The sequence below is a fragment of the Salvelinus fontinalis genome, chromosome 6 (assembly GCF_029448725.1).
Source record: "Salvelinus fontinalis isolate EN_2023a chromosome 6, ASM2944872v1, whole genome shotgun sequence".
NCBI classification, from domain to species: domain Eukaryota; kingdom Metazoa; phylum Chordata; class Actinopteri; order Salmoniformes; family Salmonidae; genus Salvelinus; species Salvelinus fontinalis.
In genome coordinates, this window is record NC_074670.1 from 47,785,401 (window position 1) to 47,810,098 (window position 24,698).

A 24,698-nucleotide genomic window follows, 5' to 3' on the forward strand; every position below is an offset into this window, starting at 1 on the left:
GTGTTTGTGGGTGTGTATGAGGGGCCAGTCTCCTAAAGACACAGCTACACAACAGCACTCGGAGACTTTGGCCTGTTCCTCGAATCCTTCAGGGAAGATCGCTCCCTTTGTTGTTTTTAATCTCTCCTCCTCATTAACTCTCCAGCCCCCCTTCTTCCTCCACTGTCAGAGGGGGGGAAAGCAGCGTTTCCATGTCAACTGCAGAGCTGGAGGAAATGGATTTCTGCTGTGCTGAGTGCTGATGATGTGTTTTGCAGCTTGAACAGGGAGAGCAACCGGGAATAGGGGGAGGGGGATTGGAATGGGATTTGGGGGAGTAGGGAAGGAAGGGGTGAGTGAGATTGGGGACAGGGGTGGTTGGTAAGAGGAGGGTTAAGGGGAGCTAGACTAGAAGGGTATTGGAAATGGGAGTGGGGGGGGGGGCGATTTCCCCAAAAGCACAGCACCAGATGGGAGCTTTTGATCCCACAAATGAGTCTCTCTTTCACTCATGATTAACGGATGCTATTCTACTCCCTTTGATTTAGTTCAGTACTGTTCTACGCAATTTCGACTCACTGTTTGGAGCTTTTCATAACCAAGTCCTTGAGGCGCTTGAGTTCCTTCCGTTTCCACATCAGCTGCCTCGTATAGCACTGCAATCGGCTGAGTGAATGAATTTCGCAACATGGATCTTTGACTTGTGCTCTTGTTGGGGTTAAATTGGGACAGCCAGTACCTCATGGAGGAGTGAGAATACTTTTCTTCCTCCTCTCCCTCCTCAGTTCCCTCTCTCTCGTTCTCTCTCTCCCACTCTCTCGGTCTGATTTCCTCCCAGCTGAGAAAACAGGCGCGGGGACTCTTGGCAGAGGAGACAAGGAGAGGGCTTTTCCGACGGCGAGAGAAGTGAGTTTGCTGCAGTGAAAGAGAGCATTGTGTTAGCCTTTCACTGGGCTAGGCCGTGCTAGGGTACATCTCTCGGCTCTAGCTGAGTTAGCACCCACAGCATTACTGTGCCTCTCTAAAGCAGAGAGGTTAGCCTTAGCAACGCGGTGACTGCTTCCCAGGGCTTTCACTCAATGGCTTTCTCCATTTCCTCAGTCCATCACAGGTCAAGTTCACTTCCCGCCATTTTTCCTTTACGTCACCGGAGCCACTTTGCATGAGTGAATTAAAAGGACATTTTGTTACCAGTTGTATGCATGAACTTGTTCAAACCTCCGCGTGTGTGTCAGTGTGCTGTATTTGCTGTATGTGCTGTATTTTATATGACCAAATATGCGTAAGTGCAAAACCATATGTTTGTTTGTTTAGAAGTATGTGTGAGTTTGACCATGTATGGTATTGTTTCCTCTCTGTGTGAATGGTCTGACACTAAACTGCTCCCCTGTATCCCCTGTTCAGGGGCCAACAACAGAAACAGATGTTGCATTTCCCCTCTGCTTAAATCTTCATAAATCTCTCTCTCTCTCTGCAAGTCCTGTTATGTTGGCTGGTGTCTCCACGTGGAGATGAACACACAACTCTGCTGCAGTCATCATTACACAGATATCCTCATCTTGTATTTCTCTTTGGGTTACCTGTTGATGCTCTGGAGGAGACATACACCTCTACCAGACATAGACATAACATAGACTTTATATCACAACACAGACTTTCTCCCTGTATTTAATCCTGTGTCTGTCCAGAGCTGTAATTTCTATTTGTGTTCGCCTATATTACTCTATAAAAGCACTGTGGCTCTTCATCCTGTGTCAGTGGGACAGCTGCCCGGATGCTGGGTAGGATGCTGGGTAGGGGGGGGGGGGGGGTTCCTGGCCCCTGGATGGGCCAGAGCTGTAATGGCAGCATAAAGAGCTTAAAAAGACGCGTACATGTATTTCCCGTCCCGCCATACACATATCGCATCACATCCTGCTTTCCTCACAATGGATCAGACGGCTGCCCATGAAATCAGATCCCTGTTCCCGAGCCTTCATTTGCTCCTCTGTCTTCCCCTTCCCTTCTTACGCCTCTTCTGCCGCTGCCTGGGTGGTTTAGGTGAGAAGTTGTTACTGTCCTTCCTGCCTCTGCTTTCTGTGTACATTTGTTTCTTTTTTGTTCATTTGGTCTTTCTCGAGCAGTTTAAGATGGACTAAGCAATCCATGCAAGCTAGATTTTTTCTGTTTGTTCCATATTGCCACTTTTATCTTACCCCACATTAGTTTTTTTCTCAGAGGGAGCCATAGGGTCTGTGTGGAAGCCTGCGCATGGTGTTTGTGTTCAATGTATGTGTGAGTCTGGTGTGTGTCACTCAGGGTATGATGATGTGTGATGTCCTGCGCCCAGAATGTCAGACTAACGTTATTACCACACAAAGACAGCCTATTGTCAAGGCTACCGTCAGACTGGCTAGGCCTGGGTTTTCCCTAATGCTTTTCCCAATGGATGACCCGGCTATACATTCCATATCTGTGTGTGTGTGTGTGTGTGTGTGTGTGTGTGTGTGTGTGTGTGTGTGTGTGTGTGTGTGTGTGTGTGTGTGTGTGTGTGTGTGTGTGTGTGATTGGTGGGAATGTGTCTAATGAAGGGAGATGAGGGGGTAATAAAAGAACAATCCCCCCTTTCTGTTGTGTTCCACCCAAGGCAACGCATCACTTCCTGTTGCACAGTTACAGGAAGCAGGAAATCTGTGGCACATGGAGACCACGAGGACCGTCACTATCCCTGTCACTGGGAGAATCAGGAGCCCTTTTTATACCTGGTGCTAACATATGTCCTTTGTCCTGATCTTGTCCACATTCTGATTGTGCCCACATTTTTGGACCGGTGTAGACGATTAAAAGATGCATTGTGGTCAGATTGTGATCACATCTTCCATTTAAATCATCATTATCCCATCCTATAAAACAATTGACAGGGGGCACCATTGACTTGTGGCATCAATATGTGTCTTAAAATAAATACATATTATTTTTGAAAGAATATCTGTAAAAGAAATTGCGTACAGGGAGGGACCATTCAATGTGGACGAATAAGAGGGACGTTTTAATGCAATGTGTCTGAAAATGTGGGCACAATCAGAATATGGACAAGATCAGGAAAGGGATGCATGTTAGCACCAGGTATAAACGTGTGCAAGGGGGACAGGTTGACAGAGAGGGATGGCCCCCCCACCTCCAAATTACCAATTGAACCCATGACATCTACTTTTACAGATTTTGGCTTGGGTTCCAATCAAGTGCTATGCTATTGACTCATGTTTGTGTCTGTGAGAGTGTGTGGGGGGCACATTCTAGAATGTTCCCTGCACATGGTCCTGCGCTGTGCCAAGGCTGACTAATAACAGCATATGCTTGTTTTCCAGAGCCCATTCTCTCTGCCAGTTCACCCAGAATTCATTGGGGCTGAGCTAATGATGTCAACTGGAGGGTTTAATGAAGAAGCTGAGAAACAGAACCGGGCCCTTTCAGAACACTAGAGCGACCATTACCTTGGCAACAGCACACAGGAGTAGTGTAGCGCGAGGGGGACGAAATGGTCATTTTGGGTTTAAAGGTACATCCACTGTCGCAGGCTAGCTAAGTCATCATCCGAATCGAAGGATGAGTTCCCCTCGTGGGGAAGGACTCGACCCCTGATTCACCTGGCTCACATTAGTCCTTCCTCCCTGAGTCGGGACCCATTCCCTTGGTTTTGGTTAGCGATGTGCACCGGGATATTTATAGATGTTTTGTTATTGTGTAACCTCTTGTATAAGGCAAAGAGTGTAACCTCTTGTATAAGGCAAAGAGTGTAACCTCTTGTATAAGGCAAAGAGTGTAACCTCTTGTATAAGGCAAAGAGTGTAACCTCTTGTATAAGGCAAAGAGTGTAACCTCTTGTATAAGGCAAAGAGTGTAACCTCTTGTATAAGGCAAAGAGTGTAACCTCTTGTAAAAGGCAAAGAGTGTAACCTCTTGAGCAAAGAGAACGCAAACCAGGAAAAGAGGCCTCACTGCTATGAAGAAGGGCAGGAAAAAGGACTTTCTTTATGTAATTCTGGAACTGCCCGGTGTTTTATTCTTGTGCCGTACAATAGAGGTTTCCTGTGTCTCTGTTTTGACATTGAACTGACTGTCAATGTGCAACCAATTTCTAGTTATCTTGTTGCAACTTCAACTATTTGCAGTGCAGTCGGCCACGTACTTCAAGCACCTGTAGAACAACAATCTCCCTCTTGTTTTTTTCCTTGTTCTTTTATTGCTGCTCAAGTGGTGTTGCATGTGCTTCCCAGTAGGTCTACAACTGAAGATTCTGGCGAGAGCTGGATTCATACTCGTGCCGCGAGGACTACGCACATGCAGACCCCCCCCCCCCCCCCCCCCCCCCTGAGCTACACCTGACCTCTGAACCTACCTGCTCATTTCTTCTCCTTAACCAAACAGTTTAGGCTAACAGCGTTAAAGGGACAACTCCACCCAGAAATAATCTTTCGGTATTTCTTTCACTAGTCCGTTGTTGACATAGTCCCTCAAGTGTTTTGCTTGTCAGCGATCCAGTATTCAAGCTATGCAACTTTCAAAATACAGAGATCGTCCCCGTAGGAGGCATTTTGCATCGTCAGATGCTACGCAAATTGCGTCATACGGGGGATGGTTTCTGTATTTTTGGAAGTCGCATAGCTTGAAAACTGGATTGCTGACAAGCGAAACATTTCGAGACTGTGTCAACAATGGACTAGTGAAAGAAATTCCCCAAATACCATTTTTGGGTGGAGTTTTCCCTTTAACGCAGTTTTTGGCTGGAATTTTCCATTAAGTAAGAGCAAGATTTAAGCCCATGTTGCAGGAACAGAGCCTGTAGTGGTTGACACCTGCCTTAAGCCTCTGATCCGAAACCACATCTCTGATCTCACTGGCTTTTTCGTCCTATTACAGGCTAACAGACGAGTACGGGTGGGGATTTGAATCTGTGTTTGCCATAATGACACTGGTGCTGGCCACATGCATTAACCTCCCTGAGCCACGCTAGTGGCCTGATGACACCTTCCTGTTCATCATATTTAAACAATCCCCCTCAGGCTATAACAGATAAAGACGAGCGGGATTTGAACCCTTGTCGGCGGAATTTAATCACGCTCGCAGGACAACAGCCGTATCCCTCTGATTCACACCCCAGCTCTGTCTACACCACCAGAATAATGAGCTCAAGGGGTTTCTCAATTGGGTTCCGCGAGGTGTCGCCTAAGGCCTAGATTCAAAATGGGCCAAGGAATGGTAAACGCTGCGTGTCTGCTGAATCGGCAAGCTCCTTGAAATGTCAACCCTGCTGTAAGTAACGCGGATCTTCTGCGGTCCGGATTGAAGCCCCTAGGATCCCACTGATGCTAGTCAAGCAGAAGCCACGATGTGTTATCGTATGAATGATTCTGTATTATAAACTGGGTGGTTCGAGCCCTGGATGCTGATTGGCTGACAGAACCGTTATTGTTGCTGCTCTAAATACGTTGGTGATCGGTTTATAATAGCAGTAAGGCACCTCGCGGGTTTGTGTTATATTGACAGTATTTTGTATTTTATTAGGATCCCCATTAGCTGTTGCAAAAGCAGCAGCTACTTTTCCTGGGGTCCAAAACAAAACATGAAACATAATACAGAACATCAATAGACAAGAACAGCTCAAAGACAGAGCTACACACAGGGCTAAGGGCTGTATCTAAGAACAGCCTTTAGCCATGGTATATTGCCCATATACCCCACCCCCTCGTGCCTTATTGCTTAATTAGATCACTGTGTGACGCTAAAGTAGTTCAACAATTACATAGAATTGTGTAGCCTAGTATAAAAGTGTAGTGGTTATATAGCACTGGGCTAATGTACCTAAAAGCTCAACATTTGACCTTCTTCCCATACATTTCTGTATACTGTTCTGCATAGTTCCATAGATTGCCCTACATACGTATGGAATGTGATTCATTTAAATCCCCAAATTAGTCTTCAGATATGTATTGCATAAGGTGTGTCCACATTCACTTAGAAGACTGTAGGAGAATAACACATTTCTGCTGAGGAAACATTGTCTCCTCTTTCACCCTCCCCTCATCCCATTTCCCTCCGTATTCACACTGCAGAAGATACTTCAAACGGGCGTGGGAGGGAGCGGAGTCTGCTGGGAGCAGAGGATTGTGGGAGAGCGTGGTGCTGATGAAGCTTGGTGGATGTGGGCCACAGTTAAAACGGAGAAACACTACAACCACTCAGTGAACTGATGCAGAACTACTGCCACTTAAAGCCCCTGGCAAACAAAAGACTGGAATACTTACTTATTTGATGGACTGTAATGCCTTGGGTAGGCCCATCTATAATCATGATACAGATTTTAAATTGTAGCATAATCACGTAAATTCGTATTTACAATGACGGCCTACCCCGGCCAAACCCTCCCCTAACCCGGACGACACTGGGCCAATTGTGTGCCGCCCTATGGGACTCCTGATCACGGTTGGTTGTGATACAGCCCGGGCTCAAACCAGGGTCTGTCGTGACGCCTCTAGCACTGAGATGCAGTGCCTTAGACTGCTGCACCACTCAAGGAACCCAATTATATTCATAGGGACTTTGTGTTTGTCTTGAATACTGTATCATTCTGCACTGTGAATTGTGTAGACTTTTTGTATTGTGATTTTATACAGAACAAAAAGACACCCTCTTAAGTTCCCTCGGGAAAAATAAAGTTATTGTATTTTAGTTACCGTACAAACCGAGACGGATGTTTAGAAAAGAAGGAAGATGAGCATTTAATGATTTCAGAGCCTTTTATTTGAAATGTCAGTGTTCAAGAGAAAATAAAACAGCAATATAAATATTAGCATAAAAATGAAGAGATTAACACCGGGAGGAGCGTAGGAGATCTAAGCATTTCATAAGAAAGATATTACAGCACGAGAGAGGATTAATTCAGCAGCGGACGGACGTACACACATATATAATATTTATAATAATTTGCTCATATGGACAGAGAGGCATTCTTGCGCAAATGCACAAGAAATATAAAGCACAGAAAAAGGTTACAGAAGGATAGAAACATTTTTTCAATATCATTTTTTTGTTTCGTTTCTTTACAGGGTAGTAAAATAGAGATAGAGAAAATGAACACAATAATATGCGCAACACATATCACAAGTTAACTAGTCTACGTGTGTGTCACTCTGTTTACTTATCGTCTAAAGTTATTAGCAACTTTCTTTATATTTACACTGAAGAGTTAGTTAGTTGGCCTTCGTGGTGCTTAGTTACTACATTGCAACAAAAACTGTTGAAGAACATTTCAGAGATCGTTTTTTTTTCTCCCGCTGTGGTTTTCTTATTTTTCTTGAAAAACAAATACAACACATTCCAGTAAGCCACGCCTTGAGGAGAAGGGACTTTTAGTTTGAAAATTCTGGATGTGGTCCGTACTATACAAACAATTGGCTCATACCATCGACAGGACTAGTGTTTATTTACAGAGGGGGAGAGCCTTCACAGGACCAAGGGGTGGAGGGATGGAAGCAAGGGGAGAGTCTGAGGTTAGCGTTGCCAGAAGGGATTTACACTGACGGGATAGGTACAGCGAGGAGCTAACTCTGTCCACCCTCCCTGCTTCTGAAGTGGTATCTCCTCTGTGACATGGAGGGATGTGCTTGTCTCTGTTGACCTCTAACCTGGGTCAGTGCATTAGAGGACGTTTAGGGGTGGACTAGGAGGGAGGGTCAACAGTGGTGCCTGTGTACATTCAGTGAGTAGGGCCAAGGTCATTTCCCCCCTCCCCGTCAATCTAATTGTACCAACCCAGACGTCGTACCCCTCAGCCCACCCCTCTCCACTCCCCCTTGAACCCAGCCTGCAAGCTGCCTCTTCATGCAGTGGTGTCCAGCTAGTTGCCGGACAGACGGACGGACTGACGGCAAAGAAAAGACTTCATACTTATCTTATACTACTGAGTCATCAAAAAAACACTTCCCACATCAAGAAATATAGTCATCAGCACTTCAGGGTACGTAGCAAGGGATGAACGCTCAATCTAGACTCTAGCGGCCTAAGAAGTGACTAACTCCTAAGCACGCCGTTAAAGATCTCTACTTTGAAGTTATTTTTGTTACCCTGCGTCTCATCTTTATAGTATGAACAGTGCATCTCTATGGTCTGGCTCTCAAAGTGGGACAGCCAGTGAGGGGAGGGCACATCATCTGGTTGAGGAGGGGATAGAGGTGCATGGGTGGACAGCAGGAGGGTCTCTATACCCATCTGGGTCGTTTTAAAAGGGGGCAGCGCCTACTATGCCACCAAGCCAGCAAATAGGGCTGATAGTACTATAACATGCCCTTCCCCCTCAGTGCTAGTTTTCTAATAGGGTTCATGCTCAGGTCATAAAAACAGTGAAAGATTGAAATCTTACCATTTAACTATGCTTACAAAATAATATTTATCATTTTTAGCTACCACGTCAGGTAAATGCTACGAGGGCATTCGTCGACCTGTATTTTTTTTAAGGTGGTCGTCCTCGTTGCAACACTAATTCAATGCATAGTTGAATATTCTAGAAGGTCTGTGGTTTGAACACATAGGGACATGCAGAGTGGAATACTACTGTACCAGTGCAATGGAATACCCGTTCCCGTGTCCCAAAGAGCTGTGGTGTAGGATCCTATAAGGCTGATCCTATATAGGAATCTTATCATGGCAATCTAGTATAGTCAGCAAGGATCTACTTTCCATCTCAGGAAAATAAGGAATTATAATTATAATCCAACATGAAACATCTTATGGAACATCGTTAAAATATCCACCTGTGAATACGTCACTGGCCAAAGCCTTGTTATCCAAGCAAAGTTGCTTACACTCAAACTGTTGTGTCTGAAGTGAATTCAAATTCATTGATTTAACCAAAACACAATCCCCCCTGAACCCGCATGTCTTCCGTATCTGCAAATAGTATTAATACTTTTTTTTTTTTTAAGAACACAGGCTTTCCAAAAAAACAACTGTTTCTAGATAGCTTTCAGAAAGAAAACAAAAACAAAAAACAAAATGTTAACGCTGTTCGCTCTTAAACCTTCAACCCATTCCAGAGCCCAAAGACAAACATTCGCAAACATCTCCACATTTCCTGTTATCATATGAGCGTGACCAATAGAATCCAGACCCTGGTTAGAGTAAACGCATTGAGAGGAGGTGTAGGGGATGGGGCGGTAGAGAGGGGGGGGGGGGACGATTTCAGTTCTCATCGGGTCGGTTTTCTCTTTTCTCATCGTATTTTCCATATCTATCCATCCTCCACCCATCCTACTTCTTCTCCTTCTTGGTGGACTTCTTCTTGGAGGCGGGGGTCTGGGCAGCCTTGGGGGGTTCAGGCTGAGCCGAGGCCTCGGAGGGCTGGGCCTGCAGGGCCTGATGTTGGGCTGCCATCTGCTGCTGCATCAGCATCTGCTGCTGCTGCTGCTGCTGGGGGTTGGAGGTCAAGGTGGCGGTGCTGCCAGGGATGTAGACGTTCTGCCGGTAGTCCGGCACGTGCTGCAGGGTGAACTGGGGGCTGTAACGGGTGCTTAGTCCCATGGTGCCCGGCCCCAGGGTTGCGGTCGCCTCGCTCACTTCTGGGGGAAAGAGGGGCAGAGCGGGGAGGAGGAGAGGAGAGGAGAGATGGAACATATGAATAAGGTGTTCTGACATTGCAGTGATGACCTGCAATATGCATTGATGCTCACGATTTGTTACATTTCCATTGTGACTTGTATATATGCTAAAGCACTCATTGCTTTGGTGAAACTGTTAGCATGCTTATGTGAAGCTAATTGGACTGAAAATAAGAGAATTGAGAGAGACTGCAAGAGTGTGAGTGAGGAAAAAAAAGAGAGAGACAGAGAGAGAGACTGGTGTTACAAAATGGTGAATGTGCTGACATTTTGTCGAGGTGGAGAACATTTTGCATTTATGGTGTGCATCTGTGTTCATTGCTGTGTGTGTGTGTGTGTGTGTCTTTTTCCATTATGTGTGCTCTGGCTGTGTGCGGGTGACGTAGCTTCTAGCTCGTAATTCTCTCCCAGCCCCTGCATTGCAGAGCTACAGAGACACACACACACGTCCCCTCCGCTATTCCCTGCTCTCTGGCTCTGCTCCACACAGCCGTAAACACACACACGCTTACACACACACACACACACATCTATATATACTATATGTACACACATGCTTACACACACACAAGCTCTCTCTCTCACACACACACACACACACACACACACTCAAGCTAGTATAATTAGACTTCAGAGGAAAAAAATCTGGGACAAGAGCTTCTTCCACAATGTTGTTTCTGCTTTGTAACTGGCTGTGCTATCCTGGTTGTGCAACCGCTGTTTGATAGTGTCAAGGAACAGCAGGCACCGATGGCACTACTGCATAAACATCTAGCTGCCTTGAATAACATTCTGATCGCTCTGTTTCCAGTCGTCATCGTGACTCGTCTGGCAGCCAGGCTCCGGCTCTGTCTGAGGGAGTGTTTCCTCCATCTCATTGTGATGACCAATAGACATCATCCAGCCAGAGACAGAACGTTCTATCACTCTCCCAATGGAAACCTCAGGATCATGTCCGGTGTGTGTGTGTGTGAGCAGCGTCTAGGAGGGAGGAGTGTGTGTGTGTCTGAGGGAGGGGGTAGCACTCACATCTTTAGCACTCACCCCCGCAGCACTCACATCTATAGCCGTGAAATGCTTTGAAAAGGCTGGTCATGGCTCACATCAACACCATCATCCCAGACACTCTGGACCCACTCCGATTGACATACCGCCAAAACAGATCCACAGATGACGCAATCTCTATTGCACTCCATACTGCCCTCCCCCACCTGGATAAGAGGAACACCTATGTGAGATTGCTATTCATGGACTTCATGGGCTCTGCGTTCAACACCATAGTGTCCTTCAAGCTCATCACTAAGCTCAGGACCCTGAGACTGAACACCTTCCTCTGCAACTAGATCCTGGACCTACTAACGGGCCGCCCTCAGTCGGTGAGGGTAGGCAACAACACATCCTCCACTCTGACCATCAACACGTGGACCGCACTTCAGGGGTGCGTGCTTAGTCCCCTGCTGTACTCCCAGTTCGCCCAGGACTGCATGGACACGCACAACTCCAACACCTTCATCAAGTTTGCTGACTACGAGACGGTGGTAGGACTGATAACCGATGATGAGGCAGCCTATAGGGAGAAGGTCAGTGACCTGGCAGTGTGGTGCCAGGACATCAACTTCTTCCTCAATATTAGCAAGACAAAGGAGCTGTTCGTGGACTACAGGAAATGGAGGGGCGAGCACGCCCCCATCCACATTGACGGGGCGATAGTGGAGCGGGTCAAGAGCTTCAAGTTCCTCGGTGTCACCATCACTAAGGAATTAACATGGTCGACAGTTGTGAAGAGGGAACGACGATGCCTTTTCCCCCTTAGGAGGCATAAAATATTTAGCATGTGCCCTCAGATCCTCAAAAAGTTCATTTGGACTGGCCGCATCACCGCCCGGTACGGCAACTGCAAGGTATCCGACCGCAAGAGGCGCCACCGAGTGTGGTGAGTACAGCCCACTACATCACTGGGGCCTAGCTCCCTGCGATCCAGGACCTTTATACCAGGTGGTGTCAGGGGAAGGCCCAAGAAGTTGTCAAAGACTTCAGCCACCCCAAGCCACAGACCGTTCTCTCGGCTACAGCATGGCAAGCGGTACCAGTGTACCAAGTCTGGAACCAACAGGACCCTGAGCAGCTTCTACCCCAAAGCCATAAGACTGCTAAAAAGACTGCTACTAAATTACCTCGTACCCCTGCACATCGACTCGATACTGGTACTCCCTGTATATAGCCATGTTATTGTTACTCATTATAGTTATTCACTGTATATTTATTCCTTGTGTCATTCTTTCTCTTTACGTTAAACTCTGCATTGTTGGAAAATGACACGGAAGTGAACATTTCACTGCTGGTCTACACCTGCTGTTTTATGAAGCATGTGACAAATAAAAATAGATTTTATTTGATGTGTCAATGGCAGTAATCACAATGGAAACAATGACAGGAGTCTCTGTGGTAATAGGTCTTACCACACAGAGGTGTGTGTGTTAGTGGGCCTTGCTCTCAAGGCCAATCTGATGTGTTTCTGTGTTAGACTGATTAGAAGGCAATCTGCAGCAACAGCCCAAGAATGAGTCACTCGCAGTGTGTGTGTGTGTGTGTGTGTGTGTGTGTGTGTGTGTGTGTGTGTGTGTGTGTGTGTGTGTGTGCAGTAACTGCGGCAGAAAAAGCATAGGGGGAAGGGAAGGGCTGTGATGTCATAGAGCTCTGAATCGTTTGCTCTGCACGGGCAAGAGAACATGTGTGTGTGTGCTAACACTGTGTGTGTCTGTGTCATGTGTGTGTGCTAACACTGTGTGTGTGTCTGTGTCATGTGTGTGTGCTAACACTGTGTGTGTCTGTGTCATGTGTGTGTGCTAACACTGTGTGTGTCTGTGTCATGTGTGTGTGCTAACACTGTGTGTGTCTGTGTCATGTGTGTGTGCTAACACTGTGTGTGTCTGTGTCATGTGTGTGTGCTAACACTGTGTGTGTGTCTGTGTCATGTGTGTGTGCTAACACTGTGTGTGTCTGTGTCATGTGTGTGTGCTAACACTGTGTGTGTGTCTGTGTCATGTGTGTGTGCTAACACTGTGTGTGTCTGTGTCATGTGTGTGTGCTAACACTGTGTGTGTGTCTGTGTCATGTGTGTGTGCTAACACTGTGTGTGTCTGTGTCATGTGTGTGTGCTAACACTGTGTGTGTGTCTGTGTCATGTGTGTGTGCTAACACTGTGTGTGTCTGTGTCATGTGTGTGTGCTAACACTGTGTGTGTGTCTGTGTCATGTGTGTGTGCTAACACTGTGTGTGTCTGTGTCATGTGTGTGTGCTAACACTGTGTGTGTGTCTGTGTCATGTGTGTGTGCTAACACTGTGTGTGTCTGTGTCATGTGTGTGTGCTAACACTGTGTGTGTCTGTGTCATGTGTGTGTACTAACACTGTGTGTGTGTCTGTGTCATGTGTGTGTGCTAACACTGTGTGTGTCTTTGTCATGTGTGTGTGCTAACACTGTGTGTGTGTCTGTGTCATGTGTGTGTGCTAACACTGTGTGTGTCTTTGTCATGTGTGTGTGCTAACACTGTGTGTGTGTCTGTGTCATGTGTGTGTGCTAACACTGTGTGTGTCTGTGTCATGTGTGTGTGCTAACACTGTGTGTGTCTGTGTCATGTGTGTGTACTAACACTGTGTGTGTCTGTGTCATGTGTGTGTGCTAACACTGTGTGTGTCTGTGTCATGTGTGTGTGCTAACACTGTGTGTGTCTGTGTCATGTGTGTGTACTAACACTGTGTGTGTCTGTGTCATGTGTGTGTACTAACACTGTGTGTGTCTGTGTCATGTGTGTGTGCTAACACTGTGCATTCTGTTTGCCAATATATGTTCGCAGGTGTGGGAACTGTATACAGTGCAAACACTAAGCACTGTAATATTATTGCATTAAACAGGTTTCTGTAATAGTTACTGTATATATCTGGAGTACTGCTGGTAGCATTTGATATAGTCTTTGAACTTGTGTGTGTGTGTGTGTGTGTGTGTGTGTGTGTGTGTGTGTGTGTGTGTGTGTGTGTGTGTGCGCCAGTACAGTGGGCCATAGAACATCAATGAGGATAGAGAGGGCTTTATCAATGAGTCTGGCTGCATGCCCTCTAACCAAACAGGAACAAACCCTGACCCCTCCCTACCTACCTTCCCCTCTCCCCCAACTCTGCCCTTCTCTCCATTATACAACACTACAATGAGAGAGAGGAAATTATTGAATGTCAGAGGCATAGGCATGTGGTGGTGATGAAAGGAGAGGGATAGAGTATGATATGGAGGGTCTGCAGGTAGACCATAACAAAAGAGGGCTTGAGAGAGTGGTAGAGGATGTGGGAACAAGTGATAGAAAGATGGGATAGAAAAATAGAGAGATGAATGGAGAATTGTTGGACTCACCGTTGGCTGCGGCCATCAGGGCTTGGAGCTGCTCGGCCTCAGTGGGGGGGTTGGGCCAGGGTCCTGTTCCCATGGCCATCTCAGGGGGACCTCCAGCCCTGCAGGGACAGAGCGAGAGATAGGACACATATGTCAACAACCAGCGGCCATTTTAGAACTGTCATCTTTTCTGCTTGTGTTATTGTGTGTTGCTGGTCCCTGGTGTGACGGTTGGTGGTCTTTGATGTCAAGTTACAGGGTCTGATCATTAGCAGACACAGCCTGCAGGCAACGCAGAGAAACGAAGATGGCGTACACACACACACACACACAAACGCACACAAGGTCCAGGGGACCTAACTATACAATATTATGCTGATACTTACAGTACCAGTCAAAAGTTTGGACACACCTACGCATTCAAGGGTTTTCTTTATTTTGACTATTTTCTACATTGGAGTAGAATAGTGAAGACATCAACACTATGAAATAAACCATATGGAATAATGCAGTAACCAAAAAAGTGTTAAACAAAACAAATTAGATTTTAGATTCTTCAAAGTAATCACCCTTTGCCTTGATAACAGTTTAGCACACTTGCTATTCTCTCAACCAGCTTCACGAGGAATGCTTTTCCAACAGTCTTGAATGAGTTCCCACATATGCTGAGCACTTGTTGGCTGCTTTTCTTTCACTCTGCTGTCCAACTCATCCCAAACCATCTCAATTGGGTTGAGGTCGGGTGATTGTGGAGGCCAGGTCATCTGATGCAGCACCCCATCACTCTCCTTCTTGGTCAAATAGCCCTTACACAGCCTGGAGGTGTGTTTTGGGTCATTGTCCTGTTGAAAAACAAATGATTGTCCCACTAAGTGCACACCAGATGGGATGGCGTATCGCTGCAGAATGCTGTGGTAGCCATGCTGGTTAAGTCTGCCTTGAATTCTAAATAGATTACAGACAGTGTCACCAGCAAAGCACCCCCACACCATCACACCTCCTCCTCCATGCTTCACAGTGAGAACCACACATGCGGAGATCATCTGATCACCTACTCTGCGTCTCACAAAGACACAGCGGATAAACCAAAAATCTCAAATTTGGACTCATCAGACCAAAGGACAGATTTCCACCAGTCTAATGTATATTGCTTGTGTTTCTTGGCCCAAGCAAGTCTCTTCTTATTATTGGTGTCCTTAAGTAGTGGTTTCTTTGCAGCGAAGCAACCATGACAGCCTGACTCATGCAGTCTCCTCTGAACTGTTTATGTTGAGATATGGCTGTTACTTGAACTCTGAAGCATTTATTTGGGCTCCAATTTGTGAGGCTGGTAATTCTAATTAACTTATTCTCTGCAGCAGAGGTAACTCTGGGTCTTCCTTTCCTGTGGCAGTCCTCATGAAAGCCAGTTTCATCATAGCGCTTGATGGTTTTTGCGACTGCACTTGAAGAAACTTTCAAAGTTCTTGAAATTTTCCGGATTGAGTGCTCTTGATGTCTTAAAGTAATGATGGACTGTCCTTTCTCTTTGCCTATTTCAGCTGTTCTTGCCATAATACGGACTTGGTATTTTACCAAATAGGGCTATCTTCTGAACACCACCCCTACCTTGTCACAACACAACTGATTGGCTCAAACACATTAAGAACGAAAGAAATTCCATAAATGAACATTTAACAAGGCACACCTGTTGAAGCTGGCTGAGAGAATGCCAAGAGTGTGCAAAGCTGTCATCAAGGCAAAGGGTGGCTACTTTGAAGAATCTCAAATATAAAAACGTATTTTGATTTGTTTAACACGGTTTTGGTTACTATGCGATTCCATACAGTTGAAGTCGGAAGTTTACATACACTTAGGTTGGAGTCATTAAAACTCGTTTTTCAACCCATCCACAAATGTCTTGTTAACAAACTATAGTTTTGGCAAATCGGTTAGGACATCTACTTTATGCATGACAAATGTAATTTTTCCAACAATTGTTTACTGTTTGCAACTGCACATGGGGACACAGATCATACTTTTTGGAGAAATGTCCTCTGGTCTGATGTAACAAAAATAGAACTGTTTGGCCATAATGACCATCGTTATGTTTGGTGTAAAAAGGGGGAGGCTTGCAAGCCGAAGAACACCATCCCAACCGTGAAGCACGGGGGTGACAGCATCATGTTGTGGGGGTGCTTTGCTGCAGGAGGGACTGGTTCACTTCTCAAAATAGATGGCATCATGAGGAGGGGGAATTATGTGGATATATTGAAGCAACATCTCAAGACATCAGTCAGGAAGTTAAAGCTTGGTCGCAAATGGGTCTTCCAAATGGACAATGACCCCAAGCATACTTCCAATGTTGTGGCAAAATGGCTTAAGGACAACACAGTCAAGGTATTGGAATGGCCATCACAAAGACCTGACCTCAATCCCATAGAACATTTGTGGGCAGAACTGAAAAAGCGTGTCCGAGCAAGGAGGCCTACAAACCCGACTCAGTTACACCAGCTCTGTCAGGAGGAATGGGCCAAAATTCACCCAACTTATTGTGGGAAGCTTGTGGAAGGCTACCCAAAACGTTTGACCCAAGTTAAACAATTTAAAGGCAACGCTACCAAATACTAATTGAGTGTATGTAAACTTCTGACCCACTGGGAATGTGATGAAAGAAACAAATGCTGAAATAAATCATTCTCTCTACTATTATTCTGACATTTCACATTCTGAAAAGAAAGTGGTGATCCAAACTGAACTAAGACAGGGAATTTTTCCTCTGATTAAATGTCAGGAATTGTGAAAAACTGAGTTTAAATGTATTTGGCTGAGGTGTATGTAAACTTCCGACTTCAACTGTATGTGTTATTTCATAGTGTCGATGTATCCACTATTATTCTACAATGTAGAAAATAGCCAAAACAAAGGAAAACCCTGGAATGAGTAGGTGTGTCAACTTTTGACTGGTACTGTATGTGCCGATACTAAATGTATTGTGATTCGACACTGTGGTTTTATGTTACAAACATTTTGCTCAAAATGTCTGCTGGAAATGGAAATAAAAGTACCTGAAACCTGTTGGCTCACTATTTAAACAATGGCCACCAGCACAACAAAACATAGTAAATGTGATGAAACATAATGGCACCACATTAAAAGGGAACAGCTGGCTACACAACACACACACACACGGAGCGTTGAACATTTCCATATGGGCAGCGTAAATCTTCAAAGGGCTGTTTTGTTTAAAGTCTCATTTTGCATGCAGAGGAAGAAAAGGAGTAGACCTGCTCTTGATTACACTCACCGACTTACACCAACTCCCATACCTCTTAGTGAGAGAGACACACACACACACACACACACACACACAGACAGAGAGAGATTGAGGTCTGGCATTTCTACTGATGGTTTTGATCCACATCAGTCCCTCAGTGATTGGACCATTTCAGTAGCTGTTTGATGGTCTAAAGCAGTAGCACCAGGGGGTTGTGGGTAAAGGCTGTGCCCCTGCTTGAAGCGCCAGAGAAGAAACAGAATGGCACGCGAGGGGTTAAAAGGACGTGAGAGTCTCACATCCAGCTTACTGCCTTCTATGAGCAGCAGTAAAAAAAGAATGTGTGTGTGTGTTATTGGCTGCAGTAAAAAAAAATAAGCGAATGCCCTTCCTTTGGTCTCTGCTTGGAACCAATTAAAAACCCACTGGACAAAGGCATATGGACTGAGAAAGTAACCAGGATGGAGAGAGGGAGATCAAGATTTTTGTTTTTAAGAAGTGGTGCGGTCCAGCTTGCCAAAATGTTCAGCCACATTTTTAAAGGGGGTATTACTTATGTGCCAAAGTGCGAAAGAGTCCTTGACCAGTGCCAGCATCCAAAATGAGAACCAGACCAGGTTAAAGCATGGTAAGTGGAGCCAGCAGGACTGCCATTTTGATTGGTTTCCTTTTGTGGACTAGAGAGACAAAGAGGACGCCTTGTTTATCACTAATTAGCCTCTCCCAGCTCTATGACTTCCTGTGGTCCATATAATCACTTCCTGCTTTCAGGACTATCTCTTCCTGTGGCTGAGATGATGACTGGTCATGTCCAGAGGAGTCATTCTAACTGGTCAGTCAGAGCTGCTTCTGTAACCATGCATGAAACAGGCATCTTATCTAGATAAGCCTTTCAAACCGCTTCCTAAACTCTACTGTCCACTTCAACTATGGGAACTATTGTCCAATCCTTCTATAAAGTAGATTACATTCCCTTCCTTCTTTAGACGTTCCTGTTCAATGCCCTCTCAGCCAGCTGGGTCCAATCTCTCATCAGACAGTCGTTTCAAAGCCCTCTTTTCTGGTCACCAGGAAAAGGCATATGAGAAGAAGACCACATCGTGATATAGGATATCTACAAGTGTCATTGTGTCTGGGGAACGCAGCAAACTCAACGCACCCGCTCTACTTGGGATTAACCTGTTATGGCTGCACGCTGAATATTGAAAAAACTGGAAAATGTGTGCACATTTTCAAACGGCCTCCTAAGAAACTTTTTATTTTCCAATATGCATATATTTACTACTGTTGGATAGATAACAGTCTGTAGTTTCTAAAAAGGTTTGAATTGTTTCTCTAAGTCGAACAGAAATAATTTTACAGCCATTTTCCCAGCCGAATTGAGTTTCCCAAAATGCGATGTGTCTCTTTAAGACCTTCTCTATAAAAGGCCATTTGACTTGTGACCATAGGGACACGTCAGAGGCGTTCGTCAGACTGTAATGCGGAAGTGAGAATTGAAAGGAGTCGAATATCTCGTCCCTGGACTGAATAACACAACTTCTTGTGAGACCTGCGCAGTTAAAATAAAAATCCGGGCGCGAAGGATAATTTGATCTCGGCTTCTGGAACAAGGTAGATAACGTTGAATATGATGCCTGACTACGATATTATTTGATACATGTCACAAAATCATCCTAAAGTATGTTTTTTCAATATACTTTAATTATATTATTGCAATTTATTCTGGACTTTAGATGTGAAACGACGGAAGAATTTTTTGAAGAAAAGCTTTCTAGCGCAGCAATGCTATCGTGCTAGCTAACCAAAGAGGGAAATAATTCGTTCTGGAACCCAACTAAAGACTCTACTGGACATTGGACCCCGTTACAACATTCTGATGGAGTACCAAGAAAGATAAGACCCAATTTGGGATGCTTTTTCATATATATGTCGAACTGTTGAATGCTAACTCTGCTAACTGTGCTAGGCTAGCGCTTGACTAGAATCAATGCTGCCTTATGCTAGCTTATGATGTTAGCTAATATAACGATATATTGTGTTTTCGCTGTAAAACACTTCAAAAATCGGAAATGTTGTCTGTATTCACAAGATATCTGTCTTTCATTAGTTATCCACCATATGTTTTTCTGAAATGTTTTATGAGGTGTAATTAGTAGCCGACGTTGGTGTATGTATTTTCTCTGGCTACTCCCGGCTGGATTCAGACTCAAGCTATGTATTAGCATTTTTGGGTAGCATCAATGTAAAACTGATTTATAGCTAAAATATGCACTTTTTATGAACAAAACATAGATTTATTGTGTAACATGTTATATGACTGTCATCTGAGGTCGTTTTTTCTGGGCTCTTTAGGTTGGTTTTAGTTTATTTCGGTTGGTTGTGCATGCTACTTCAATCATAATTCATACTTCATAATCATAATTCATACGTGTCTGTCCACTTTTGTATTTGGTGGTGAGCTAACATAAATATATGTGGTGTTTTCTCTGTAAAACATTTAAAAAATCGGACATGTTGGCTGGATTGACAAGATGTTTATCTTTCAAATGCTGTATTGGACTTGTTAATGTGTAAAAGTTAAATATTTTTAAAAAATAGATTTTGAATTTCGCGCCCTGCAGGGGTGTCATTTTCGGTCCGAGGTCGGGCTTGCACGCCAAACAGGTTAAACACATTTTACACCAAACTAAAAAGGACAAATATTCTATAGTCTTTGATTACACAACCACGCCACGCTAAGTAAAACTACCACGAAATACACACAGAGCACAAACTACAAACATCACACTGCACCGAAGTGAACCAATCGGAGATCTTCATCAAAGTCGGACTTTCACAGAGAGACCAATAGCCCAGTTCGGCACAGGCTAGTGAATCTGCGCTATGGCTAACGGGTCAGGGGTATCTACACACAGTACTGCAGAGCTCTACCTACCTACAGGAAGAACCACCGTAGCTTCTCTCTGCCCTTAACAACTGGTTTTAGATCAGTTTCCCTTACAAACAGTTTCAACATGACCTATTTACGGGTGCCTCAAAACAAACTGATCCAGAACAAGTTGTCGAGGCCATGAAGTGACCACACTCTCTATGCTGACACACACGTCGGTACCTTGTGCCTCGCTTCGGCGTCCATCTCATGTGATCGCCGTTGTAGTTGTAGAGACTGGAAGAACAAGAGGAGTGTTACACTATTCTATCTGGATCTACAGGCCAGGAAGAAACCAGGCAACATCAGCTCAGCGGAGCTCCGCGTTTCTGTGGAAAGTGTTGCGCCTTTGACATCCATCTCAAAGAAGAAGCCAGTTTTTTCCAAATGGATCGTTTTCCAATGTATCCATGACCTCAGTGGCGTCCAATATGGAAAGCGCTCATGTTTTTGTTCCTTGTTAAAACTGTGTGTGTGTGTGTGGGTCCCGAGTGGTAGGAGAAGCAAGCTAGGACAGGAGAGCCCCCCCCCCCCCACCCACTCACTTAGATGGTTCTTGACTCATGGAATGTGTTGTGTAAATGTTCTGTTTTGGGAACTGTTGCGGCGTGATCAGCAGTTTGGCACACAATCTAGGCCAAATAACCGATGAAAGAGGCAAACGGTCACAGACACACACAAACTGATTTATGTCAGTAGATGCAGTTTCCCCTCTACCACCATGAAACAGCCAATCACTGATGTCCAAACAGTAAATCACAAGTGATCAATCAGATGCTATCACCCAGATGGAAACACAAACGCGATCAATGAGCTAGAATGTGTATATGTTAGTGCACTTCTGTTCTCCCTTCCCCCCCCTCACTCTGCTCCTCTACTCTCCTCAGCAGTACTGAGTGATGGCACACAGACTCTGTGAGAGTAGAGGGAGGGAGAGGAATGGCGGCCATTTTGTGTGTGAGGCAGAGAGCAGCCTGGAGAATCTGACTGTTCACTCAGAGGAGTCAGGGCTCAGATGGAATCTCAGGAGCTCCAGATTCTCATCTACACAAAGTCAATGTGCTTCAGTTGCTGATATCACCTCCGCTGCGCACAATGAGTATGTTCCTACTGCTTCCTAATATAATGTATTTTTTGTATTTGATTATTTAATCTTTATGTATTTAACTAGGCAAGTCAGTTAAGAACAAATTCTTATTTACAATGACGGCCTACACCGGCCAAACCCGGACGATTGCTGGTCCAATTGTGCGCCGCCCTATGGGGCTCCCAATCACGGCCGGATGCGATGCAGCCTAGATTCGAACCAGGGACTGCAGTGACGCCCCTTGCACTCCCGAGTGGCGCAATGCCTTAGACGGCTCCGCCGCTCAGGAGCCCAATGCCATTTAGCAGATGCTAAATGATTCAAAAACGACTGACAGTCATGCGTGCATCCATTTGATGTATGGCTGGCCCATATGCTCTACCGACTGAGCCTCACAGGACCACAGCTTCTCCTTAATCCCGTCTCTCTCTCTCCCTCTCTTTGCTAGCCATCGCTCAATCTATGTCTCCCCATCTCTTGTGTGTGTGTGTGTGTGTGTGTGTGTGTGTGTGTGTGTGTGTGTGTGTGTGTGTGTGTGTGTGTGTGTGTGTGTGTGTGTGTGTGTGCGCAGAAGAGTCTATGTACTCACCCACTGGGTCCAGGTCTCTGTCCTTGGGTGAAGCGCCAGTCGGCGTTAGGAGGCTTTTGCTGTGAAGAGAACACAAAATACAACGTCAAATCTCTGTTTCTACACACCAACAGGACGTTATGCGTGTATCGTTCCAGTCTCTGTCCATCCATGTGTGTGTCAGAGGTGGCATGCCAGAGGGGCTATAGGAGGACTGTCTCATTGTAACGGCTGGGATGGAATCAATGTAACGGTATAAAACATATGGAAACCAAATGTTTGACTCCGTTCCATTACAATGAGCCTGTCCTCCTATAGCTCCTCCCACCAGCCTCCTCTCGCGTGTAGTCTTTCTGCCTGTGGTCAGGGGGCTGAATAAAAAGGCATACATCTCTCAGCCTGGATGGGTGGCCATTTTGTTCTGAAATCCATGGAGCAGAAAACGTCAGTGAAGCGCACAGAGGCACACACAGAGACGGGGACTCCGCTCCCAATTACGGGCACAAAACAAAAACTCAACCAAATGTATGGGATTCCACAAGATATGCAGTAGAGATCGGTCCCTGTTGTTGCATTAATGACTCTGTCCTCACTACAGTGCGTCAGACTTTATAAAGCCTCCACTGAAGCTTTTACATGATCAATGTCTGTGTTTCTCAGATTCAGACAAGACGAGGGCTTCATTGATGACAAACTCCCTAACATTGATCCACCGGGTTCAATACAAATAGGTGACACACAAATAGTGCTGGTCTAAAATGTGGTCTTGGCTGATTCACAGCGATGAGAACTCTGACATGCTACTAGAGCCATTAAGATCCCTAGGGCCATGACTGAGTGCCCAAAGGACTCCTCATGCAGTCAGTGGTTGTTGGGAGAGATGGAAGCTAATTGAGTGCCTGTGTAAGAGAGAGAGACACAGGGAGACCGAGAGAGAGAGAGTGACATGGGGGGTGGGGGGAGAGAGCAGTCATAGAAAATAAGCGTCCGCTGAATATAGCAGCTGTTTGTTGTTTTAATATGAACAGATACAGTTTGCGAAATTGACCAGAGAGGGAAGATTTGTTTTTTTTTAGAAGAGATAAAAGCCTCTCTCTGACCTCCTTCTCTTTCACCCCCATTTCTCTTTAATCCTAAAGTCCCAACCCACATCCATTTTTCTTCCGCCTCTACCTCTTGTCCCATCCCATCTCTCTCTCCTCTCTTTCCCTTCCCCTCTCCCTTCCTCTCTCTCCCTCTCTCTGTGGCTTGGCAGTGAGGCGGTGAATAGACCCTTGGCTGTGTTCCAGACTCTGTCTCCTAATCGACAATGGTGGAGAGAACAGGAGAGAAGAGAGAGGCTCCCCAGACAAACTAGCACGGCCGCCGCCCGCCTCCCCTGCATTATTAACACAAGTGTCCTACCACAGAGAGACCAGAGAGGGAGAGGGCAGAAGAGAGAGAAGAAGAGGGTATGGGGAGAGAGCGAGAGGGGTAGAGCGAGAAACACGCTATCCAATAACACCTTCACCACCAGCGTGTCATTTACAAGCTGCGCCAAAATGACCCAGTACGGGTGTACATGTCAGTCTACCCCAGGGTCTCTGATTTCATCGCATGTAACACAATAATACACATCACTCGCTTTGTGTGCAAATTCTATCCTGTTATGGATTCTGTAGACGGATCCAGACGAGCAGATGGACTCGAGGCGGCCATCTTTAATGGTTGGCTATCTGGTTACATATTATTTGCAAGAATGTAAATAAAACGGGAACACCCAGGTCTTTGAACTATCAATAGACCTCGAAATTACAGAATGATGACTGGGAGGGAAGAAACAGGGGGGTGGACGTGTAACCTAATCTTCTCCGCTCGTCCAGTGGGCATTTTGTCTCAATCTGAGAGACAGACTGACAGATGTATATTTCCCCCTTTCGCTCTGCTGGTTTGGCGGCAGTCGCCATGGCAGTAAAAGGGGAAAAAGAGAACAAGTGATTTTTCATCTGAAAATTAGTAGGGGGTCCAACATTCCAGCGGTGTGACGCTCACTGCAGCCACAATAAAAAATGTAAAAAACCTGTCTCACTCCCAGAGGTCATTTCCAAGGTCAGGTACCGCCACAGGCATGTAGGGAATAAAAGGAAACCGACTCGCGGCTCGGGTGACGTTCCACCGGAACGCTATGAGATCTGAGTAAGCATGTCCTATACTGTGACTGCGTTCACAGATCACACATTAAAAGGGTCAAGTGGCGTTACTAAGAGCACAACCTTCTGTTAGAACATCAACAGTTCTCAAGTAAATGTGTTCTTACTTTCTGCCCTTATAAATCCACCCATAATACTCCTGATGGGGACCAGGGCTCCAGATAGCTGATCCAGAGTCAGTTATTATTATTATTATTATTTATTTATTTATTTTTTATCCCCTTTTCTCCCCAATTTTCGTGGTATCCAATCGCTAGTAATTACTATCTTGTCTCATCGCTACAACTCCCGTACGGGCTCGGGAGAGACGAAGGTCGAAAGTCATGCGTCCTCCGAAGCACAACCCAACCAAGCCGCACTGCTTCTTTAACACAGCGCGCCTCCAACCCGGAAGCCAGCCGCACCAATGTGTCGGAGGAAACACCGTGCACCTGGCCCCCTTGGCTGGCACGCACTGCGCCCAGCCCGCCACAGGAGTCGCTGGAGCGCGATGAGACAAGGAAATCCCTACCGGCCAAACCCTCCCTAACCCGGACGACGCTAGCCCAATTGTGCGTCGCCCCACGGACCTCCCGGTCGCGGCCGGCTGCGACAGAGCCTGGGGGCGAACCCAGAGACTCTGGTGGCGCAGTTAGCACTGCGATGCAGTGCTCTAGACTACTGCGCCACCCGG

At 45.7% G+C, this 24,698-nt stretch overlaps 1 protein-coding gene across 30 annotated transcripts in view; it reads right to left on the reverse strand.

The window, feature by feature from the left end:
- Positions 1-6,736: 6,736 nt before the first annotated feature.
- Positions 6,737-24,698, reverse strand: part of LOC129857957 (protocadherin gamma-C5-like) — a 193,666-nt gene continuing 175,704 nt past the window's right edge. For 28 of the 30 annotated variants that reach the window (XM_055926747.1, XM_055926741.1, XM_055926746.1 and 25 more), the window contains exons 2-4: positions 21,858-21,916; positions 14,015-14,112; positions 6,737-9,572 (exon numbers count right to left, since the gene is read on the reverse strand). In XM_055926747.1, the coding sequence (XP_055782722.1) occupies positions 9,265-9,572; positions 14,015-14,112; positions 21,858-21,916 (465 nt within the window). In that variant the 3' untranslated portion in view covers positions 6,737-9,264. The remainder of the gene's footprint in view (positions 9,573-14,014; positions 14,113-21,857; positions 21,917-24,698) is intronic. The other 2 variants (XM_055926722.1, XM_055926724.1) reach the window with 1 other exon arrangement.